Consider the following 22426-nt stretch of genomic DNA (forward strand, 5'->3'; position numbering starts at 1 on the left):
CTGCTCCGCGCAGCCCAGAAGATTCTGCCCCTGCTCCCAGTGGCCACCCGAAGGCTTCTCATCCAGGGACTTATCATCTTGCGGCTGGATTTCAGCAATGCGCTATTCCTGGGCGCACCCGAATCTACCCTGAACAAACTGCAGCAAGTGCAGAACGCAGCGGCCAGGCTTTTGGCGGGTCTCCCCAGGCGTCAATCTGCTCGCCCGGCGCTGAGGGCACTGCACTGGCTCCCTGTGAGGGACAGGGTGAAGTTCAAGTCACTTTGTATTGCCCACAAAGTTCTGCACGGGGTAGGCCCACCTATTCTGGAGGAGATGGTCCAGCCTTACAAGGCCCCTCGCTCTCTTCGCTCTGACCATCAACATCTCCTTCAGGTTGGCAGGGTGAAAAAGGCAAGAACGGGTGGCAGAAGGTTTTCAATAAACGTGGCCTCCTTGTGGAACTCATTGCCCCTACAACTGCGCTCGGAAGCTAGCCTTCTTCGGTTCCGCAAACTTTTAAAAACTTTTTTGTTCTCCGTCTAATCCCTTCATTCTTTAGTAGTGTTATGTTCTGGTAAGCGCTGGGATGCCTATTGGTAACCAGGCGCTATACAAAACTCAGAATAATAATAATAATAATACAAGGTTGGAGCCACGGGGCTCAGCACGGGCTCCTCTGGCCCTCTAGGCACTCAAATAAGCATGTGCACTGGAGCCACAGAGGCTCTGACAATAATCAGCCCCATCTCGTTGGAGTCCCTCTTGGGGGACTCGAAATACACAAATGCCGCCTCGGGGCTCTCGTGGGCTCCTGTACACATGGGGCGCCTTGAGCCTCTCGGGGCTCTGAACAACGTTGGGGCGACCCGCTGCCAACCGGGGCCGCCCGAATTGCCACCAAACTCCATCTGCTCCATCCGGGAGCGCACATACCAATGCCCCCAAGGGTAGGAGTGGCCCACTCAGCACACGGGGCCACTCTTGGCTTGGTGCCCTCACTGGCACCACATCCGTCGCCTCCCCCCCGGAGCCCTACTCACCGGCTCTGGCAGGGGAGGCTCTCCTCTTCCGCAGCGGCGTCAGCGCTTCTGGTGAGCAGCGCGGAGGGGCAGGCACCGGCATTGTGCCTCCCGCCCCCCTCCGCAAGACACAGGCTGCACGTCTTCTCCCGGGGCTCCCATCAACTCACGGGAGCCCCGCACCGGCACTCGAGGAGGCGGGGTGGGCTCCTGTCCTCCTCCGGATGCCGATCAGCTTCGCCTCCCTGCCGCACTTCCTCTTCTGTCCGTGACTCCGCCCACAACAAGGCAGGCCGTGGTGGCCATTTATCAAAAACGGCTCGGGCTGCGGCGGCGATTCAACGGAGGCAATAACGAGGGGTGGGCACCCTCGAAGTTAAAAATAAACATAGAAGCGAGGTGGGCACTCACTAAATAATTAAATAAATGCGGGCAAAGTCGCAGGGTAGGCACCTGCCAAACCTAACGCAAAATGCGTGACGGCGACACGCTCGGATTTCAGCAAAAAGCGCTCTCAAGGCGCTGGGGGGCCCAGGCAGCACCTAAAGTCCCCAGAGATGACCCCTACACCAAGAAGGGTCCACAGAAAGTCCTTCAGGGGTCCCGGACAAGTCCATTTGGGGTCCAGGACATAAGGTGGAGCCCAGCAGCTCCCAGAACAGGAAAGTCCACCAGATATCCAGGGGCTGGGCAGGGCCCAGGGATTCCACCGGCCCAAGTAGCAGCACTCCCCTGGTAAGATTCAAGTCCAAAACAAGAACAAATTGGAAGGGGACACAGCCCCTTCTTATACAGAGAAAAGTCTTTGAAGTCTTTGTGCAGGCAGTGTGAGAACCAGCTAGAACTGGTTATAGGGAACTCTCTTCAGTGTCAGGGACAGAGGTGACAGTCGCCCAGCGGGAGGTGGAGCCAGCATTGTGGTCAGGCAGACACAGCCCTAGTCACTCCCAGGTGCCATCTCCTCCCACTTCCCTGGCAGCAGATGCAGCCTTTCATCCACGGGCTGACTCAGGCAACCTCCTGGGGCCCCCAGCCCCTGTCACCCTCAAACCAGACAGTCAATCCACAAGCAGGCCCAGGCACTCCTGGACCAGGCTGACCAGCCAATCACACGTCAGACATTAATTATACAAATATGCCAACTTCTAAAAGTGGCACTTCTAGACTAGACACAGTCATGCCGCATATATCATTACGCAGCATTCAATCTCACGAGTTCGTAAATATCAAACTCGACCCTGCACTCCCCACACATCAGGAACTACCATGGGCATACATATTCCCCATTCATTCCTGTGGGGGGGCAGGTCACTCACCACACATACACAGAGAGCTCAAGCACTTTACACTGTACCACAGTGAAAAAGTGTGCAGAGGCCTAAAATCACCAACACCAGGTTCCAGAAACAGGCTAGGAAAAAGCAAAAAGTCTCGGGGTGAACCTGCCAAAAGGGCCGGGTCCAACACCAGGTCATACGCTTTCCTCCAAGCAGGTTCTGTTTTTTTACATGCCTTCCTTAGCATAGACAACGAGTTGTTATACCATGGACTAGACTCATCGGTACGACCCTTACACCAACGCACCGGAATTAGAGAGTCCAAGGCCCGGATAATCCAGTCACAAAACATGTCATAGCCTAATTCCACATTATTATAAAGACTAAGAGTATCGGCAATGAAGAGGGCATGAAAATCCTTAGGTCTCAATTTTTGCCATGGGCTATTGAAAACAGATCGAGGGACAGCTTTATCAGAGTGCTCTGATGTGAGAAAAGACATTTCTACCAAAAAATGGTCAGACCAGACGACAGGAGTGGGAATCGCCACAGTAGCGGAATCGATATTAGAAAAGATAGGGTCTAGCAAATGCCCACCAACATGTGTGGGGCTAGGGACCCGCTGGATAAGTTGAAATGCAACAAGGTCTGCCTAATAAATTACCAATGATACTATCTTGCGTAAGCTCAAGGTGCAAATTCAAATCCCCAAAAAACTGAAATTAGCGGTACCCGCCGCAAGCGAGCCTACGCGTTCCAATAAGGAATTGATAAAACCAGTGGCCGAGCCAGGTGGCCTATACACCAAAATGCCAGAAAGCGTCAGGTGAGGGCTCATACTGATACTGATACTGAAGCGAGCACACTCACAGTCCTCCAATTCTTCCCTACTAAAGTGGCAAGAATAACAAGATTTGAAAATCCTCACAATGCCACCACCCCTAGTTTCCCTGTGTAGCATGGCAACGATAAGTTTGGTTTAGTCATTGTTTCCCCATTAATACATTACGCAGTACAACACAACTTAAATTTAATTGTAATGCTAGGTCACAGTATGAGTATTAAGCTTTATAAATATTAAAAAACGAATTTAAATGCACTTAATTTTTAATAATTTTTCATAATGATTTTTTTTCTTATAAAAAACAATAATTTTTTGATAATTCCACATATGAAAAGCAAGCTGCATCCCTTGCCTATCATATTTAGACACATTCATTCATAATCCTGCGCACAGAAGCCTAACTTGAAACATGACAAATTTTTGCACCACTTTTTAAAAGGACAATTATTTAACATCATAACCACGAATATGCTTATAACAAGCATTTACAATGCAATGGTCTCGGCATTATTAAAGGTAGAGCTATTGGCATTGCTCATGACATTTTTAAAAAAAAATAAAAAAATAAATGGTATTGTCAATCATTTACAATGGCAATAGGTGAGCATTAGAGATTAGTAGAGAGTATTTGCGGACACAGAGCCACACACAGAGCCGCGCACACACACACACACAGAGCCGCGCACACACACACAGAGCCGCGCACACACACACAGAGCCGCGCACGAACACACAGACAGAGCCGCGCACACACACACACACAGACAGAGCGCGCACACACACACACAGACAGAGCCACGCACACACACACACAGACAGAGCAGCGCACACACACACACACAGAGACACGCACACACACAGACAGAGCCACGCACACACACAGACAGAGCCACGCACACACAGGCACAGAAAAACCGGGATGACAAGCAGGGAACAGAGGCACAGAAAAATTGGGGGAACAGAGGCACAGAAAAACGGGGGGAACAGAGGCAGAGAAAAACCGGGTTGACAAGCAGGGAACAGGAGTAAGAAGCAGACTAGAGAGCTTCATGGAAGAAGTAAGACAAAGGCAGTGGGAACACCAGGAGTAAGATGCAGTCTAGAGAGCTCTCTACTAACTGACAGCACAAGGCTGATTATTGCATCTTTTCTGTACTTCATCTGCTTTTCAAGTTTGAAAGCCAGCATATTTGTGTATGATCCTATAGTGACTACCAAACCTAAAACAACGAGAGCTTCAGTTTAGTCCATGGTATGCATGTAACATCACCTAAGACACTCTGGTCTAAGAAAAACTATACTCAAATGCCACAGAGGCCTGACTGCCAGTCGAGAATCCTTCAATAGTGGCACATGACATTTTCTGGACCTTGTCGTCATTAAAATCGACCTACTCTTTTTTAACTGGAGGACATACCTTCCAAGAAGGATACACTATTTTGTTCCGTATTGGTCTCAGAAACACAAGAATACCTTACAGATAAAAACGTATTATCTCAAACTACCATAGCTGGAAATGTAAATTTCACATCACCCTGAATGAAAATGGGACAGCGGATATCCAATCTTCAGATTTGCACCTCCTTATCTTCACCCGATTGATACCCTGAAGGCCCTAAAAGCTTACTCAATGGCTAGAACAATTGACACTGATACCGTATCTACCATCCTGACTGCTCATGGTGCCACAAGCTCACCTTCCTCCACACCCCAATTTTCCATTTCTCAGCCACACTCATGGAGTGAGACCAGAGGCAATAATGGTAGCATCAAGGGCCAAACCCACAGTCCTCCACGAACCCACATCTACCTTTTGGTGCTGTTTGTGTCAACAAAAGTCCAGGTCCAATTGCAGTGCACCAAAATATGCAGCACGCAAAATTAATCTACACAGATTACTCAACTCTCATAGGAAATAAATATCTTTGGAAACACTTGACTGCTCCCGGAAAAACAGAAAAATTTGCTCTGCTCTTTACTGCAGCTGTTCTTACTACTTCAGTTAACCACATTATTTGATGAGTCATGGACACCAGTTAGTGTCATTCAGGAACAATCTATTCAACCTTATGAATCAGTGTACATTAATCTTAAATCAGTATTAAGGGTCGCTATTCTCGCAGTTGTCTTTTAAATTCTCACATTCTCAACTGCCTCTCCTCTCATTCTCTAACTCTTGTTTTTTGTCTGTCACATTCTTTCTATCCCTCAGCTAACTATTGCCAGCCTATCTGGCACACTCATTCCTTTTTTGCTCTATCTCTTTCGTCCTCTTTACCCATCTATCCTTGACTTTCACAAGTTATTTTTTCTCTCTCTCCAACCAGTCACCCCCCTCTCTTTCTGTCTTCCCCACTTTGCCCACCCCCTTGTTCTCTTTCCCTCTTTGTCGATATTTGTTATGCATATCATAATCTACAGCGCCATCTCCTGGTAAACAAGAGGAACCTGTTATTCTTGGAACCTGCTATACTTGGAAACTTCCCAACAATTCTGGCTGGGCAAGCATTCTGAATGAATATTGATTATCTTTTATTGGTGCGGGGACTTTCGCAGATACACTTCCCTGTCACAAGAAGACAATCCTCGACCCATGTTAACAGCGACCTTTTGGTTACAGTTAATGTATATTTTTGGAAAGGCGTGGTGTAACTTAAAAAAAAGCAACTGGTGCATAGTACCTGAAAACAGCGATCTAGTACCACCAAAATAATGATACAATTAGTGCTGTGTTACTATTAAAGTACATTCCACGGGTAAACAAACATAAGGGAAGGGACAAAATAAACACTAATGCTCACTTTCTGAGGCAAGTAAAGGGCCTCTTTCCGGTCCTCCATCACTAACCATCACCATACAAGAGTCACTCTGGAAGGTTCTTTTGTATGATGATGTCTGCTCGGGTGTTGAGACATACTGTATCATTCACCTGATGGAGACATTAACATTAAGGTCGCATTTTTGGCGAGGCTGTAAATTTGGAATAGCACCTTTTCCTGGTGCGTACGACATTCGGGAAAGTCGGGGGCACTTACCCAGCTGAAGTGCAGACTGCAGGAAGCACATGAAGAGCACCAACAGGAAGGCCTTCATGATAGCTGTTTCATAAATACAGAAATGTATGTTCACGAGACCGGCTTCAAGACTAGTCCCGGCTAAACCACCTCTGCAGCCAACCGCCTTGCCTCGCTTTTGAAGGTGAATGGGAATCTTTGGGAAGATGTGGCCTCTTGGTGATAAGAAAATATCCTGTCACATGGGGTGTTGCCAAACAACAGGAATTCACGAGTCAAACGGTGCTTACAGCGCTGATTTTACGGACGAGGAAACGCTGTCCTCTGAAGTCAGGGACAAGCGGGGACGGCGGCAGTCAGCTCGGGCCTGCCTTCTGCAGGTCTTTGTTATAGGGCAGCGGGAATAGATACCAGATAGGTTACTTGCTGAGCTTGCGCACTACTTTAAACAAGGAAACGGCAAATTACATAAATCCGGCCGGGGTTAAAAGACAATGGACACTTATTGTATCCGCACCAGGATTTTGATGTAAGCTCCGTCCTTTTCAGACTGGGGCTTACAAAAAAATACAAGTGGATGGATGCAAGGGCCGGACGCGGTCGGGCAGAAATGGCTGCCGCAAAGCTCCTACATTTTTGGAATGGGGGTCATGTTTTTTGGTGAGTGACGGATGACGTCACAGATAGAAAGAACCTAAAAAACACGCCCCGAATCCGAAAAAGACAGGGCTTAGAGGGAGTGACGCCCCTCTCCTCCAATGGCTGGCCAGCATTTGCGAGGCCAGCCAATGGAGAAGAGGGGCGGGTTCAAGCCCCCTAACCTAAATCTTCAGACCGAGCTGCGCAAGCGCAGCCTACGGTCCTCGACCTAAAAAGGCTTTAGAAAAGAAAATTCTTATGTTAAATGTTTTCCTGTTATCCAAAATAATGAACCTGATTTTTGTAACTTTTTAAAACAGCTGTCTGAAATGCAGGGTTTTACCCCGTGGTTGCCCTGACAAAATCCTCTGTGGCCTACAATCAAAACAACAGCTGCTGCTAAGGGGCAGTAAAAAAACAGCTGTGGTAAAGCTATTTTTAGTGTTTGAAATGGAAGCACGGTGACAGTCTATTTAAAACTGAGGCATTTCAATTCATGTTCTATAATGTGTTTAGTTCAGCAAAATTTACTCAGATGATGTGTTTGCCTGTTTATCTCTAACACAATATATCTAAGGGAAATGTTTTATAATTGTTTATTTATTACAAAAACACACAATTTCGTTTTTGAGGCCTATTTTATTCCTATTGAATGGAAATTCTAATTTTATCTTTTAAGCATTAGCAGTGTGTACATGTGCATAGTTGCTTACTCTATAAATTAAATAGTAACATATCATTATTTAGCATATCTTATGGTTCAAATCTGGATTTTTATTTAATTTTTATTCAATATTAATTAAATGACATTTTGCATAACAGACTGATGACGGCAAGAAAACACAAACACACATTGAGCCCATTCCAGACATATACAGAAGGGGTCATACACTCAGAATCACATAATACAGTGCACTTAAGGCTAGCAATCCTTACACAAAGAGCGCAATCGCTATTTACTTACAGAAGTACCACTAATGTGAAAACCACAAACCACATAGACATTTAAACACATGATTTACCCACAGATCAACACTTAGGACAGAAACAAAGGACAGTCCACAGACTGTTCTTAAACCAAACCATTCGTAAATACTAGTTGTAAGTCATATTTACAAGAAGTGCTTCTCAATAGTATTCAAAAGACTGCAAAATAAACAGCCCAACAAACGTTTTATTTCCAAGAAGCCAAAATACACTCAATTCACAAGCTTTGTCTGGCAGAACACCAAAAAATCGCTCTGCATATCTCTATTTATAAACGTGCGTAGAAAAGAATCCCTGTTTGTATTATGTCCATATTTGAATTCCATGGGGATACAGAATCACCAAGGAAGAAATATGTTTTTATACCTAAATGTATTTAGCTATTCCCTCAGGGGAGCCGGCTAATTCACTTCACATCTCACTATGGTACCTCCAAAAAGCAACACATTCTTCGATGTGTGCTTGAAACAGGCATGCCAAAAATATTGCAACATATGCAAATATTATAATCAAAGTTGCACTTAAGGTACTCTTGTACTGTGTGGCGTTCAAATCAATTCAAAACAGAGAAAAGTCTCCTCATTACCTGCCTACATAAATTGCAATTTACATATTACATACATACAAATACAAATATTGGCCAACCATACTAATCCAAAGCCACAGTAAGCATTACTAAACTACCTTACAAATCCAAGGCATCAAAAACTAACAGCAAGTGCCGCAGAACCACTCTTACCAATCAAATGGTGTCCAAATTCTAACTGCCAAGTTCTGAATGAACTAACGGTCTTTTTTAGAATACTCTCGCCAAAAAGGTTCTCAGTCAGGAGTGACATCATGTGGAGGATCAAAATCAGGAAGACAAGAAATATACTGGGCTGCAGAGACAGAGAATCCCCAGAATCTCTGTGCACAGAGTACCTCCTTAGTAGAGTCCTGTCCTCCACAGTAGATTTCTGTGTCCTGACAAGATCACTCCCTTAGATAGTCACTTCTCTGATGAGGTTGATGTTGGAGCGCCATTTGTAGAAAATAGAAACCTTCTCAGGGGTCCCACGGATACTTGGTCCTTTTAAACCAACAAATTGGCACAGAAGCTGAAATATAAAAATAACATCTTTATTAACCTGAAATGAGGGAGACTACCTCACACAGAAGCCTTAGCAACTGATTGAGGCAGTCTGAGGAGTACAGAAAACAGAGGCCATATATATGCTTAGGGTTACATAGTCAGCATAAGACCAAGGGGCAGTCCTGGCACATGTAAGCATGCAAAATGACTAATATGGGCGTACAAGATCTGCTTGCTCAACAAAGTGGGAGGAGAGTTACTTCTCCATACAGCAGCAAAAATAGCCTGACAGTTCTACAAGATGAGCAGGTGCATTCTACTAGCTAGGCCCTTCTGAGCATGTGAGAAGGTGGAAGATGCTAAATATAGTTTGTTTCCAGGCAGATTACAAGAGCAGTCAACACTTAGGGAGGACAGAGCACATGGCGAGCACGTGGCAGCACATGGCAAACAAGATGACTGTCAGAAATACAAAATGGCTTTCAGCTCATGCTAACAAATCCCTGCAATATTTAACAACCGTACAGGAGCTTAGACAGCATATGCCTATACCATCCTAGGAGCTGCAGGTCATCTTACAAGAGCTTAGAATGCGAAGGCCTATATCACGCTAGCAGGCTACAAGTGCTCTTACAAGAGCTTAGACAGCATATGCCTATACCATCCTAGGAGCTGCAGGTCATCTTACAAGAGCTTAGAATGCGAAGGCCTGTATCACGCTAGCAGGCTACAAGTCATCTTACAAGAGCTTAGACTGTGTATGCCTATACCACTCTAAGAGCTGCGGGCCATCTTACAAGAGCTTAGACTGCATATGCCTATACCATGCTAGCAGGCTACAAGTCCTCTTACAAGAGCTTGGACGTCATATGCCTAAACCCCACTAGGAGCTGCAGGTCATCTTACAAGAGCTTAGACTACGTATGCCTATACCACACTAGCAGGTACTGGTCATCTTCCAAGAGCTTAGACAGCATATGCCTATATCATGCTAGCAGGCTACAAGTCATCTTACAAGAGCTTAAACTGTGTATGCATATACCACTCTAGGAGCTGCGGGTCATCTTACAAGGTATAGGCATATGCCTATACCACGCAAGGAGCTACGGGCCACCTTACAAGAGCTTAGACAGCATATGGCTATACCACTCTAGGAGCTGCAGGTCATCTTACAAGAGCTTAGAATGCGAAGGCCTATATCACGCTAGCAGGCTACAAGTGCTCTTACAAGAGCTTAGACAGCATATGGCTATACCATCCTAGGAGCTGCAGGTCATCTTACAAGAGCTTAGACTGCGAATGCCTATAACATGCTAGCAGGCTACTACTCATCTTACAAGAGCTTAGACTGTGTGTGCCTATACCACTCTAGGAGCTGTGGGTCATCTTACAAGAGCTTAGAATGCGAAGGCCTATATCACGCTAGCAGGCTACAAGTGCTCTTACAAGAGCTTAGACAGCATATGGCTATACCACTCTAGGAGCTGCAGGTCATCTTACAAGAGCTTAGACTGCGAAGGCCTATATCACGCTAGCAGGCTACAAGTGCTCTTACAAGAGCTTAGACAGCATATGGCTATACCACTCTAGGAGCTGCAGGACATCTTACAAGAGCTTAGACTGCGAATGCCTATAACATGCTAGCAGGCTACAACTCATCTTACAAGAGCTTAGACTGTGTGTGCCTATACCACTCTAGGAGCTGTGGGTCATCTTACAAGAGCTTAGACAGCATATGCCTATTCCACACTAGGAGCTGTGGGTCATCTGACAAGACCTTAGTCCACATATGCCTATACCATGATAGAAACGTCGATTCATCTTACGAGAGCTTAGACTGCGCATGCCTGTACTACACTAGGAGCTATTGGTCAAATTACAGTATCCTACAAAAAGAAGACCCCATATAAACAATTGTGAGAATCAGTGAAAGATCGGGAGGCATATATATATTATGTATTACCCAGTGGCAGTCATCACTGGGTAGTCATAGTTAGGATCGTGATTCCATAGGAAATGCATTTTTGTGTTGCTAAAGAATTTGATGCCATTTGACGACTCTCCGCGAAACTTTAAAAAAAGGGCTACTTTTTTTACTAGTTTGTGTGTGGAAAGTTTCAGGGTGATCTGTCCTTGGTGGCCAAAAAAAGGGGAGGGGTCCAAAAACGCATTTTCCCCATTCATTTTTCCTTAGGAACTTTAGACACAGCCACAACCTAAACCGCTGAACGGATTTACACCAAATTTCTCAGACAGCTATATCTAGGTCCAGGAAGTGTGCTTTTTGTGTTTTGGTGTATGTATGTATGTATGTATGTATAGGCATTTATATAGCGCACTACTTACCCGTAGGGTCCCAAGGCGCTTCGACAGCTGCGAAACCCTTCCTGGCTTCCCTGAGAGATGGTCCCTTAATGGGTATCTCCAGGGTGAGACCAGGCATCCCCGGCGGTCTGGTGGGGCCGTTAGTGAAGATGAGGCAAGCTAATGCCCAGAGTTGCCGAGTGTGATCGCTGATCAGAGTGGGCACCGAGGCGAGAGAATTATCGAGTCCGCTGACCCTGGTCCAGAAACCTGCCGCGCCGGGAATCGAACCCTGGTCCCGGGCCGTCCTCTGCTCTCGGGTCTGCCGCCTCTAACCAGTGAGCCACACTACTTCACTACCAGTGAGCCACACTACTTCACTAAATCTGTTCAGTAGTTTTTGAGAAATTAATCTCATTAGCTTACACCACCTCAACCAGGAACCCATCTTAGGACTTGAGACTCAATCCAAAGTGCTGAATAAAGCTTTTAAAAAGACATTAGAGGGCAGAGTAGGGATACAATGACACTTTAGGCCTTGTGATGGGGTCCCATGAGGGACCCTGCTTAGTGCCAACTCATTTTTGAATTTTTATTTTGCTGCAAATTAGAAGAGGATCATCTAAACTGCTGCAAAATGCCCTCAAAAATAGCAAGCGCAGGGTCCCCACAGGGGAGGGCCTGGGGAGATGAGGGGTTTCTATCTTTTAAGGGAGGGAGGATCATGTGCCCCCCAGGCTTATTTTGCACCGGGTACCCCTTCCCCAGGGTCTAACATCTTTTTCAGGAGGTGGGGGGCATGCAGCTTCCATACATGGGCCTTTTTGGGCCCAGAGGACCTTATCTCCCAGGGCCTGATGTCTTTTAGAGGGAGAGGGGGGCACATGGCCCCTCTCCCTGGGCTGCTTTTGGCCCAGGGTACCCTATCTCCTGTGGACGACCTACTTTTAAGGGGAGTGAGGTGCGTAACCCCCCCTCCCCGAGCCTCTAAAGGCCCTGGGGACTGCATCCCCAAGGGCAGCTAAACTTTTGAAAAGGGAAGGGGGCCACACACAGCCCCTCCTCCCTGAGCCATTAATGGCCTTGGGGATCCCATCCCCTGGGCCTGCTCACTAGTTATGTCCAGGGTAACCCACCCCTGAGACAAAGCTGTTTTCCTGCCCGTACCTGCATGGGCTGGTAATCCTGTGTTTGATCCCACTTGGCAGGTGCAATTTCAAAACTCTCGCCACACAGGAGTAAACACAAAGGGGCAGATTTTCAAAGGTTGAGTAGAATTTGCCCTGCACCAGAAAACCTTAGCACTGCGCTGGGTGCGTGAAAGTAATTAGTGCTGTGTCATATTTACAATGCGAAGCGTCTTAAACTAGCGCTTGCGCAAAAATAGTCTTGCGTTGCAGCTCAAAATGTATGTGCGTCATGCACATCCTTAAAATAAATAGCAAAACAGCGCAAAAGGACGCAATGTATTTTGGTGGATGTCCAAACACAAGAAATGGCAGAAACCATCACGCACAACCCATTCCTATAATGCAGCAGTCGGACGAGGATCCAGCTACCAGTATCTTCATGTAGATGAGTGATATTCTCTGCTTGTGGATTCTTTCCTTTCTCTGGGTTTTCTTTTCCAGCCAAGGCAACTATCCACTGATGGTGACGAACAATAGCAATCTCCATGGTTGACACAGCCAGTAGATATTTGTTGTGTTTCTGCTGGTAGATCTCCCAGTAAATGGCTCCAGGTCTTTTTGCGCATGTTTTGTACCTGCGCTATTTTTTCTGTGCAAATCCTTTTTACGCTACTCCGCGTCACTTTGAGTGACTCTTGTAAATACCAGTGCCCTCAGGGTTTCTGAACTTTTTGCATGGTTAACGCCCTGACACACCCACTCTGCATACATTAAACCGACTTTTGGCGCAGTGAGATGCAAAACCATTTGAGCGTCACGCTAACTTTAAAATATGGCACAAATACTTACGAGCGCCTATCTGTAAATTCGAGGTTTTGCGCTGCTTTGTGTCATGCAAGCACCAGCGCCAACTCTTTGAAAATCAGCCACAAAGTGTGCTAACAGCTGGCAACAGCTTTGAAAATGTTCCTGCCAGCTGGGTGCAGACTGGGGGCAGGGAAACAGATCAAAATATTACTCCCGCCCGGGGGGGAGCAGCATTAGTAGCTGCTCCCTCTGGGTGGGAACAATGTCGGTTTCCGCTTTATGCAAGAAGCTGGCTAGGGGACACAAATTCTCACTCGTGCTCTCCAGTCAACGTAGGCGAGCAGCGTATGAGACAAAACTCCGCCACGCAGTGGTTGGCAAAGTTTTGCTGGAACTCCACATTCCAATCAGAACTCGGAGTGTGCAAAACTCATTGGATACCGCCGGCGGAGTGGAATTTTCACCCATGCCAAATTATGTGCAAATTCCTCCAAGGTTCTGACCAGAATGGCGTTCACAGAATAAAGGATAGTGTGTGCTATCGTGTCCAGGACAAGGGCACTAGGACCCTGGGACAGCGCTGGGGCGAGGGGACACCGGACACCACATCCGGTCAGGGGGCGGACAAGGGCATTCTGATACTGGACCTCGAGACAGGAGGTCATGATCCGAGCATGATGTGAACCAACAAATAAAGGCATACCTGCAAGATGCACATCGTGTCATGCGTGAGTTCCTGGGTGGGAGGACACGACAACTGGCGACGAGAGGTGGGATGCGGTGTCCAGCGCAAGCAGAGGTAGAGGTGCGGCATCATCAGGAGGCCAGCAGCGACGTGAAGAAAATCGTGATTTTAAACCAGGAGCCCACCCTGGATCACAGTGCAGTGAAGAAGAAGGTAGTGCTAAAAGAAGACGTGCAGCGACGTGGTAGCCCACCCCAAGCGCTGCAGAGAGAAGACCAAGTGAAGCGGTAAGCGCCGAGGAAAAGCGCGAAGACGTGAAAGAATCGGCGCGAGCTCTCGCGAGAGTCTCGGCGGCCATCTTAGAAGCAGGCGCGAGAGCCAATAAGAACAGAGAACAGACGGGCGGCCATTTTAAAGCCAGGCAGAGTCCTGATTGGACGTGAAACAACGCGCGAACAACGGCGGCCATCTTTAAGCCAGGCACGGGAGCCAATAGGAAGCGAGGAACAGCGCGGCGGCCATTTTGAGGCCAGGCAAAGCGCGAGAAAGCACGAAAAGTGCAAAAAGAAGGTACAAAAAGGGTGATTTAAAGTAAATTAAAGGAAATAAGCAACAATAAGTAACATAAAGAGACAAAAGAAGTGGAAAAGAAAGAAGACAAGAACAACAAGTGGTGATAAAAGAAAAGTGAAAAAGAAGTGACAAAAAGGAGTGATTTAAAGTAAAGTTAAAGGGAAATAAGTCACAGAAGTGACCCAAAAGGACAAAAGAGGTACAGAAACAGCACCAAGGACACGTGGTGCCACAGAAATAAGTGCCAGAAAGGCGCACCGAAAAAAGAGAAAAAGAAAAGGAGAAGACAAAGTAATAAAACAAAGAGACAAAGAAATAATACAAGTGCATACCAGGAAAAAGAAGAAAATAAAAGAAAGAAGGACCAAGAAAGCCCAGAAGAGGCCAAATAAAGTAAAACAAAGGAAGAAAGGAGAATATAAGGAAAAAGGACTAAGAAAGCCCAGAAGAGGCCAAATAAAGTAAAACAAAGAAAGAAAAAGAGACAAAAGATCACAAAGAGAAAAAGAGAATACAAGGAAAAAGGACTAAGAAAGCCCAGAAGAGGCCAAATAAAGTAAAACAAAGGAAGAAAAAGGGACAAAAGATCACAAAGAGAAAAGGAGAATATAAGGAAAAAGGACTAAGAAAGCCCAGAAGAGGCCAAATAAAGTAAAACAAAGGAAGAAAAAGGGACAGAAGATCACAAAGAGAAAAAGAGAATATAAGGAAAAAGGACTAAGAAAGCCCAGAAGAGGCCAAAGAAAGTGAAACAAAAGAAGAAAGAGAATATAAGGAAAAAGGACTAAGAAAGCCCAGAAGAAGCGAAATAAAGTAAAACAAAGAAAGAAAATAAGTGCCAAAAAGAGCAAAAGGACAAAATAAATGACAGAAAGCACGAAGAGTCAGTGAACAAGTGCTAGAAATAGAAAAGAAGAACAGGTGGGGCCCCAAAAAGCGACGCTCGTGCTCAACAGCGGCGCCACGAACATCTCAAGAGAATATCAGAAACAAATAAGAGGACTAGAAAAGCTGAAAGGGAGAAAATCACTAATGAGTCAAGAAATCATCGCGCCGACAGATGGACCGACAGCCTGGGTAACACCAATGGTAGATCACCTGGAGTACAAAGCAGAAAAAGAATCACCAAGATCACCAGTAGTGACGGACCACCAATCGCTAAGAAAGATTTATGGCAACCGGAAAGCAAATGTACCACCAAGGACAGAAAGGTGGGGAAGATGGTTGATGGACTATGAAGTGAAAATAATTAACAAGAGAACAAAATCTAGCAGACTACACGTCCAGACATCCACGGCTATACAAAAAAAAAAGATGCAAGAATAAGGGCAGAAGATCACTTAAACTACATCCTAGAGAACAACGCACCGATATCAGCAACAACGTCAGAGCTAGAACAAGAGACAAAGAAAGACAACACCATGGAAGAGGCATGGATAGTAACACCCAACAGACTGAGCAAGACGAGACGGCCACCAGTGGAAGAGAAAATAAGTGCAGACCGAAGAGACTTACCAATAAAAGAAAGGAGAAATCGCGATGGTCAAAGAAGGACAAGCGAGGAAATGTGGCAACGAGATCCCAGAGGCAAAGTGAAGATGACAAAAGCAAAAGAACGGATGGCAAAGGTGGCAGCTTGGACAGTGTCACGTCACAGGGCACCTTTCGCATATCAGCAAGGCAGAAGCAAGAGAAGCAGAGAGGTAAAAGCAAGAACTGTAGAAAGACACACAAAGGAAGAAGCTCAAGCGAATATCAGAAAACAGCGGTCAAGAAGGAAACAGATGAACAAAAGAAACCAATTGAAGAGGTGTAAAGGAAGGGGCCTATGGGCCATCGCACATCATCAATTCTCTCTCTCTCTCTCTTTCTCTCTCTCTCTTTCTCTCTCTCTCTCTTGCTCGCTCTCTTTCTTTCTTTCTTTCTTTCTTCAAAAGGAAAATGTTTGTTTTGCAACAAGGGGGGAGATATCGTGTCCAGGACAAGGGCACTAGGACCCTGGGACAGCGCAGGGGCGAGGGGACACCGGACACCACATCCGGTCAGGGGGCGGACAAGAAGTGCATTCTGATACTGGACCTCGAGACGGGAGGTCATGATCCGAGCATGATGTGAACCAACAAATAAAGGCATACCTGCAAGATGCACATCGTGTCATGCGTGAGTTCCTGGGTGGGAGGACCTGCCAATTTTGGCCAACTCTAAAACTGCTTTCTTTGTGTGTATCATAAGACACACTGAATGCTGTTCTGCTGGGGCTCCTGTGATTATAGCATTTTATTTCCAATAATAGGATGTATGTGCTGTTGTTTTTCAGGCCCTTTAGACTCTAATTGTTCTGTAACACTAACATGTTTGTGTGTCCTTCCAGGTGTAAGAAGGTACAATTTCAAGGTCCAGAGCAGCATGTGAAGGAAACAACAGAAAAAGGAGCACATTTTGAAATTATGAAAAAGCAAAAACCTGAAGAGGAGATGAAGAATTATAAAGGTAAATGGACTTGAGCTGACTAAGGGGAGGGAGTTGCTTTTTTAAGGAGGTAGGGGGTAGTTTTAGATGTCAGGCCCAGGGCTTAGGGGGCCATTTTAGAGATTAGAGTGTGGGGGCAGGGATCGTAATACTTGTAGGACTTAGGTGGGCAGGGTAGTTTTTAGGGCTCGGGGGGTCTGGGTAGCTTTTAGGGCTTAGTGTAGGGCGGGGTCGTTTTTGGGACACGGGGGTCGGGGTAGGTGTTAGGGCTTGGAACAGGGACGTTTTTAGGACTCGGGGGAGGGACAGGGTTGGTTTTCAGGAGGGAAGGGGTCGTTTTAGGAGTCAGGGCGGGTGCAGGGGTCGGGGGTTAATACCTTAACAACGCATAATTCATTTTAAAGGAATGGGTAGTAAAGGCATACTCACCAAGGCATACTTGCATTGGTGAGACGGTGTGGTAACGCATACGTGGTTTCATTACACAACCGCTTCTTCCAGATAAGTGGTGCCTAGTGCAGTGTACAGTACAGTGCGCTCCTTCGTGAAAGGTGCTACCTAGTGTAGGGTATAGTACATTGTGCTCCTTCCAGGTAGCTGCTATAATGTCAGTACCGTAAGCTCCTTCAAGATAGTTGCTGCTTAGTGCAGTATATTGTACATTACAGTGTGCCCCTTTCATATAGCGGCTGTGTAGTGAAAAGTACACTGCCTTCCTTTGAAATCGGTGCAGTACACAGCACAATGCACTCCTACCAAATTAGGTGCTGTATAGTGCGGTACCATACAACGAGCTCCTTCAAGGTAGGTGCTTTCTAATGTATTGTAAAGTACAAAGTGTTACTTCCAGATATGTTAATCCTAGTGTATAGTGCAGTTTGTTCCTTACTGAAAAGTGCTGTCTAGTGCAGTTTACAGTACACTAAAGTATGCCCCTTCCAGATAGGTGCTGTTGAGTGCAGTAGTGTGCTTTCTCCATTTAGGTGCTGCTAGTGCAGTACATTACAGTGCACACCTTTTAGATAGTTGCTGTCTGGTGCTGTGTTTACATTACAGTCTGGTCCTTCTAGATAGGTGTTGTCCAGTGCAGTGTACAGTACAATAAAGTATGCTCCTTCAAGGTGGGCACGGTCTAGTTGAGTCCTGTAACGTATGCTCTTTCGAGACAGGTGCTGTATAGTGCAATCTATTGTATAGTAGATGCACGTCTTCTAGATAGGTCCTCTATTCTGCAGTATAGACATGCCTGGATACCCTATTTGGTGAGTAGCCGTGCTTTATAAATCTTGACTGATTAATTGATAGAGTATATGGTACAATACAGTGCGCTCCTTTCAGGTAGGTCCTGTCCAGTGCAGTGTAAAGTTCAGTTAGGTCCTATGTGGTACACGCGGTCTAGTGTACTGTACAGTGCCGTGCTCTCCTTCCAGTAGCCGGTGTCTAGTCTAGTGTGCAGTACAGTGCAGTGTACTCCTTCTAGATAGGTGCCGTCTATTGCATTGTACAGTACACTGAAGTACGCTCCTTCTAGGTAAGTGCAGTATTTTGTACAATACAGTTTGCTCCTTTCAGGTAGGTGCTGTACAGGTCAGTATAGCAGTGTGCTTCTTTCAGAAAGTTGTTGTCTAGTTTAGTGTGCAGTACACTAAAGTACAACACTTCCAGGTAGGTGCTGTATAGTGCAGTATATTGTACAGTGCAGTGTGCTTCTTCCAGATTGTCCTTCTTGGGAGATGATATCATGTCCAGTGTACAATACAGTCTGGGGCACTGGCAGAGCAAGGCCTTTGTTCTTTCAGATAGGTGTTGCCTAGTGCAGTGTACAGGAGAGTACAGCTCGATCCTTCAAGATGGGTTTGCCTCATGACAAGTTGCCTAAAATAAACTCGAAATATAAATGATATGCTGTATTTGTGTGCTTTAATTCACAAATTATGACTCTTCTCTGCAGTGATGGTGACACTGGATGCAGACACAGCACACCCCTGGCTCCTCCTGTCTGAGGGGTGTAGACGTGTGAGAGGAACAGACAAGCCACAGACCCTGCTGGACACCCCTGAGAGATTTGCTGTCTATTCCTGCGTGCTGGGAAGCGAGGGATTCACCTCAGGCAGACATTACTGGGAGGTGCAGATACTGCAGGAGGGGAGAGGATGGACCGTGGGTGTCGCAGCACAGTCTATGAACAGGAAGGAAGAGATCACAGAGTCACCTGAGGGGGGTGTCTGGGGTGTGGAGTTGGAGCATGGTCAGTACTGGGCTCTCACCTTCCCTAAAACACCTCTGTCCCCTTGTGAGAGGCCTGTTAAACTGGGGGTGTATTTGGACTATGATGGGGGGCGGTTGTCCCTATACAATGCAAATTCCTTGGAACTTCTCTACATGTACCCGCGCACCCCCTTCACAGAGAGGATGTTCCCGATCTTCTGTGTTGGGGGAGGAGAGCTGAGACTGCTGTAGGAGAACCCCACCCCAGCATCAGAGCTGAGGCTTGTGTAGGAGTTGCAGCCAACCCCCAAAAGGAGCTGCAGCCCTCCCTCGCCCGGCAGGAGAGCTGAAGCAGGTGTTAGAGCTTATACTCCCTACCGCCTGTTGTGCCCTTAATGTAGGGCCTGGCTGATGGCGTAGAAGTGACTAGGTAGGCACCGGTGTAGAAGACAAGTCTGGTCAGTCTCCGTTCACTGTCCAAATCTTTAATGAACTTTCTTCCAATTACGCGTCAGGATGCGTACATTCTTATTGTGCCACATGTCGTCTTTGAGGGTGTCACGTGACACACTACACCTTCCCCATCTTATGCATTTTAGTTCCCACTCCCTCACACCTGGGGAGGGGCTGAGACTTTAATCTCTGAGTACAGATTTAACCCCTTTCTATCCCTGATTTGTCATTTAATTACCACTTAGCTGCAATGAGTCAAAGCACAAGCACATCTGACTCAAAGTACATGAGCAGCTGAGTCCAGTCCCCCCTGTGTCATTGAAAGTAATGCTACTCAACAAAACACCTGCTTCTACTATATGTATGGACCTCAACCCACCATATATCATTCGTGAAATACACCCTACTTAGGGTGTCTCTACAGTGGATCTAGATTATCACTACTGCCTCAACGTGCCCTAAATCACGACTTCAATTAAAAAGTGGGGTATTATTACTGCTGGTCCACCCTCTCATCAATGTACAGAAGGACATCAAGAAGGGGGATGAGAAAGGAGAAAAAGGTGAGGAAAAGTTGGCAGAGCCTCACGGGAGTAACACCAAGGGAGGTTTACAAGCTGGTACTCGCCTGCATCCTCAGATTCTCATCATTAGCATCTGCCAACTGTCAGAAATAACGAGTGAATGGTGCAGAATAAGAAAAACCAAAAAGTGTGGTGTGTATTCTATAAGTGACCCTATTGGGATACCGAAATCTAACATAGAAACTCTGTATACCTTAACTAAAAATGTGCTTGGCAACACTGGACATTGTATTCTATTCCTCTCTGTGTGACTGCTCAATTAAAACCAACATGTTTCATTGCCTTACACAGTTCACTGGCAATTTCATCAGGGTTAGGGTCAGCGTCTTCACTGCACCTCGTTTCTCCGTTTATTGTACCTGCAGAAACACAGCATACCACACTGCAGCAACTTTAATCACAGACATGCATCAGGTTAAAAGAAGGAGGAAAAGCAAAACAACTATGGATTTAGGCCCAGATCTCTGTACTGGGGTGAATGTATGACATTGTTCTGCATTCTGTCCATCAACTGTGTTTTTTTCATTTGTCACCCCGAGTGGGATGGTATGCTCAGACGTGAGTCCCATGCTCTCCACACCACTGGATTCAAGCAAGCCGGGCTGAAGACGGCTGGAATGCCAGAAACCGATCCTCAAAAGCTTGTTTCCGGTCCAGGGAAGGCATGGCTTGGCAGTTCGGGCTGGACTGTTCCCATGAGGCACAGGGTCAGACTGATTTGCATATGACCATGTCTGAACTGGGGTGGTGTGGAGTGCAAAAAAACGATGGATTTAGGCCCAGATCTCTGTATTGGGTGAATGTATGACATTGTTCTGCATTCTGTCTATCAACTGTGGTTTTTGCATTTGTCACCCCGAGTGGGATGGGTATGCTCAGACATGAGTCCAATGCTCTCCACATGACTGGATTCAAGCAAGCCGGGCTGAAGACTGCTGGAATGCCAGAAACCGGTCCTCGGAAGCTTGTTTCCGGTCCAGGGAAGGCATGGCTTGGCAGTTCGGCTGGACTGTTCCCATGAGGCACAGGGTCAGACTGATTTGCATATGGCCATGTCTGAACTGGGGTGGTGTGGAGTGCACAAAAACGATGGATTTAGGCCCAGATCTCTGTACTGGGGTGAATGTACGACATTGTTCTGCATTCTGTCCATCAACTGGGGTTTTTGCATTTGTCACCCCGAGTGGGATGGGTATGCTCAGACGTGAGTCCCATGCTCTCCACACCACTGGATTCAAGCAAGCCGGGCTGAAGACGGCTGGAATTCCAGAAACCGGTCCTCGCAAGCTTGTTTACGGTCCAGGGAAGGCATGGCTTGGCAGTTCGGGCTGGACTGTTCCCATGAGGCACAGGGTCAGACCGATTTGCATATGGCCATGTATGAACTGGGGTGGTGTGGAGTGCACAAAAACGATGGATTTAGGCCCAGATCTTTGTACTGGGGTGAATGTATGCCATTGTTCTGCATTCTGTCCATCAACTGTGGTTTTTACCTTTTGAGGATAGGCACGATTCACCAGTTTTCTTGATAGCTCCTCTGTTTGATCCACATACCTCTGCGTGGTCGTACAATTTCTATGATAGCGCAAAAACTGCCCCACCTGTAAATTATCTCGCAATGCCCTGGGGTGATATGATCTATAATGGAGCAGCGAGTTTTTATCGGTGGGCTTTTGATGTACACTTGTCATCAGTTTGTTGTCCATCGCCTGTATGTCCAAGTCCAAATATGTAGCAGTATGTCTGTCCACATTCCATGTGAACTTCAGACATTCGTCCAAGCTGTTCAACCAAGTGAGGAAATCATATAGTTACTCTTCCGTGCCCCTCCATATACACAGGACATCATCAATACATCTCTTCCAGAGGACAATGTTCCTCTGGAAGAGATTGGTGGAATGATTGATGTAGTTGGACTCAAACTGCCCCACATAGATGCAGGTCAAACTTGGGGCAAAAGTAGCCCCCATTGAAGTCCCGGAGACCTGGAGGTATAGCTGATCTTTATATGCAAAGAAGTTGTGTGTTAATGCAATCTCGATGCATTGCAGCACAAAGGTCTGGGAGGTGTCATAGAACCATTCGCACTCCCCCAGGGCGCGGGCTGCTGCCACCAGCGTCGCCTCCTGGAGGATGCTGGTGTACAATAACTCATTGTCAATGGTCACCAAGAATTGGTTATTAGGGTCATATACCACGGTATCTAGATGTCTTACGATATCGGTGGTATCTTGTCTGTGAGATGGTTGCGATACAACACATTCTCTTGAAAAGAAATCAGAGAACTGGGATAAGGGTTCAAGTAAGGATTTAATCCCCGATACTATCAGGCGCCCAGGAGGTGGACGCTGGGCTTTATGAGTTTTCTGCATGTTA

General features: G+C 46.4%; 1 protein-coding gene across 1 annotated transcript in view; it reads left to right on the plus strand.

The window, feature by feature from the left end:
- LOC147726272 (E3 ubiquitin-protein ligase TRIM39-like) overlaps positions 1 to 20270 on the plus strand; it is a 92756-nt gene extending 72486 nt beyond the window's left edge. The window contains exons 5-6 of the mRNA XM_086960372.1: positions 16708 to 16826; positions 18757 to 20270. Coding sequence (XP_086816498.1) covers positions 16708 to 16826; positions 18757 to 19265 — 628 coding nt within the window. The 3' untranslated portion in view covers positions 19266 to 20270. The remainder of the gene's footprint in view (positions 1 to 16707; positions 16827 to 18756) is intronic.
- Positions 20271 to 22426: the final 2156 nt, after the last annotated feature.

Source organism: Lissotriton vulgaris, chromosome 3_1 (genome assembly GCF_964263255.1).
Source record: "Lissotriton vulgaris chromosome 3_1, aLisVul1.2, whole genome shotgun sequence".
Taxonomy (NCBI): Eukaryota; Metazoa; Chordata; class Amphibia; order Caudata; family Salamandridae; genus Lissotriton; species Lissotriton vulgaris.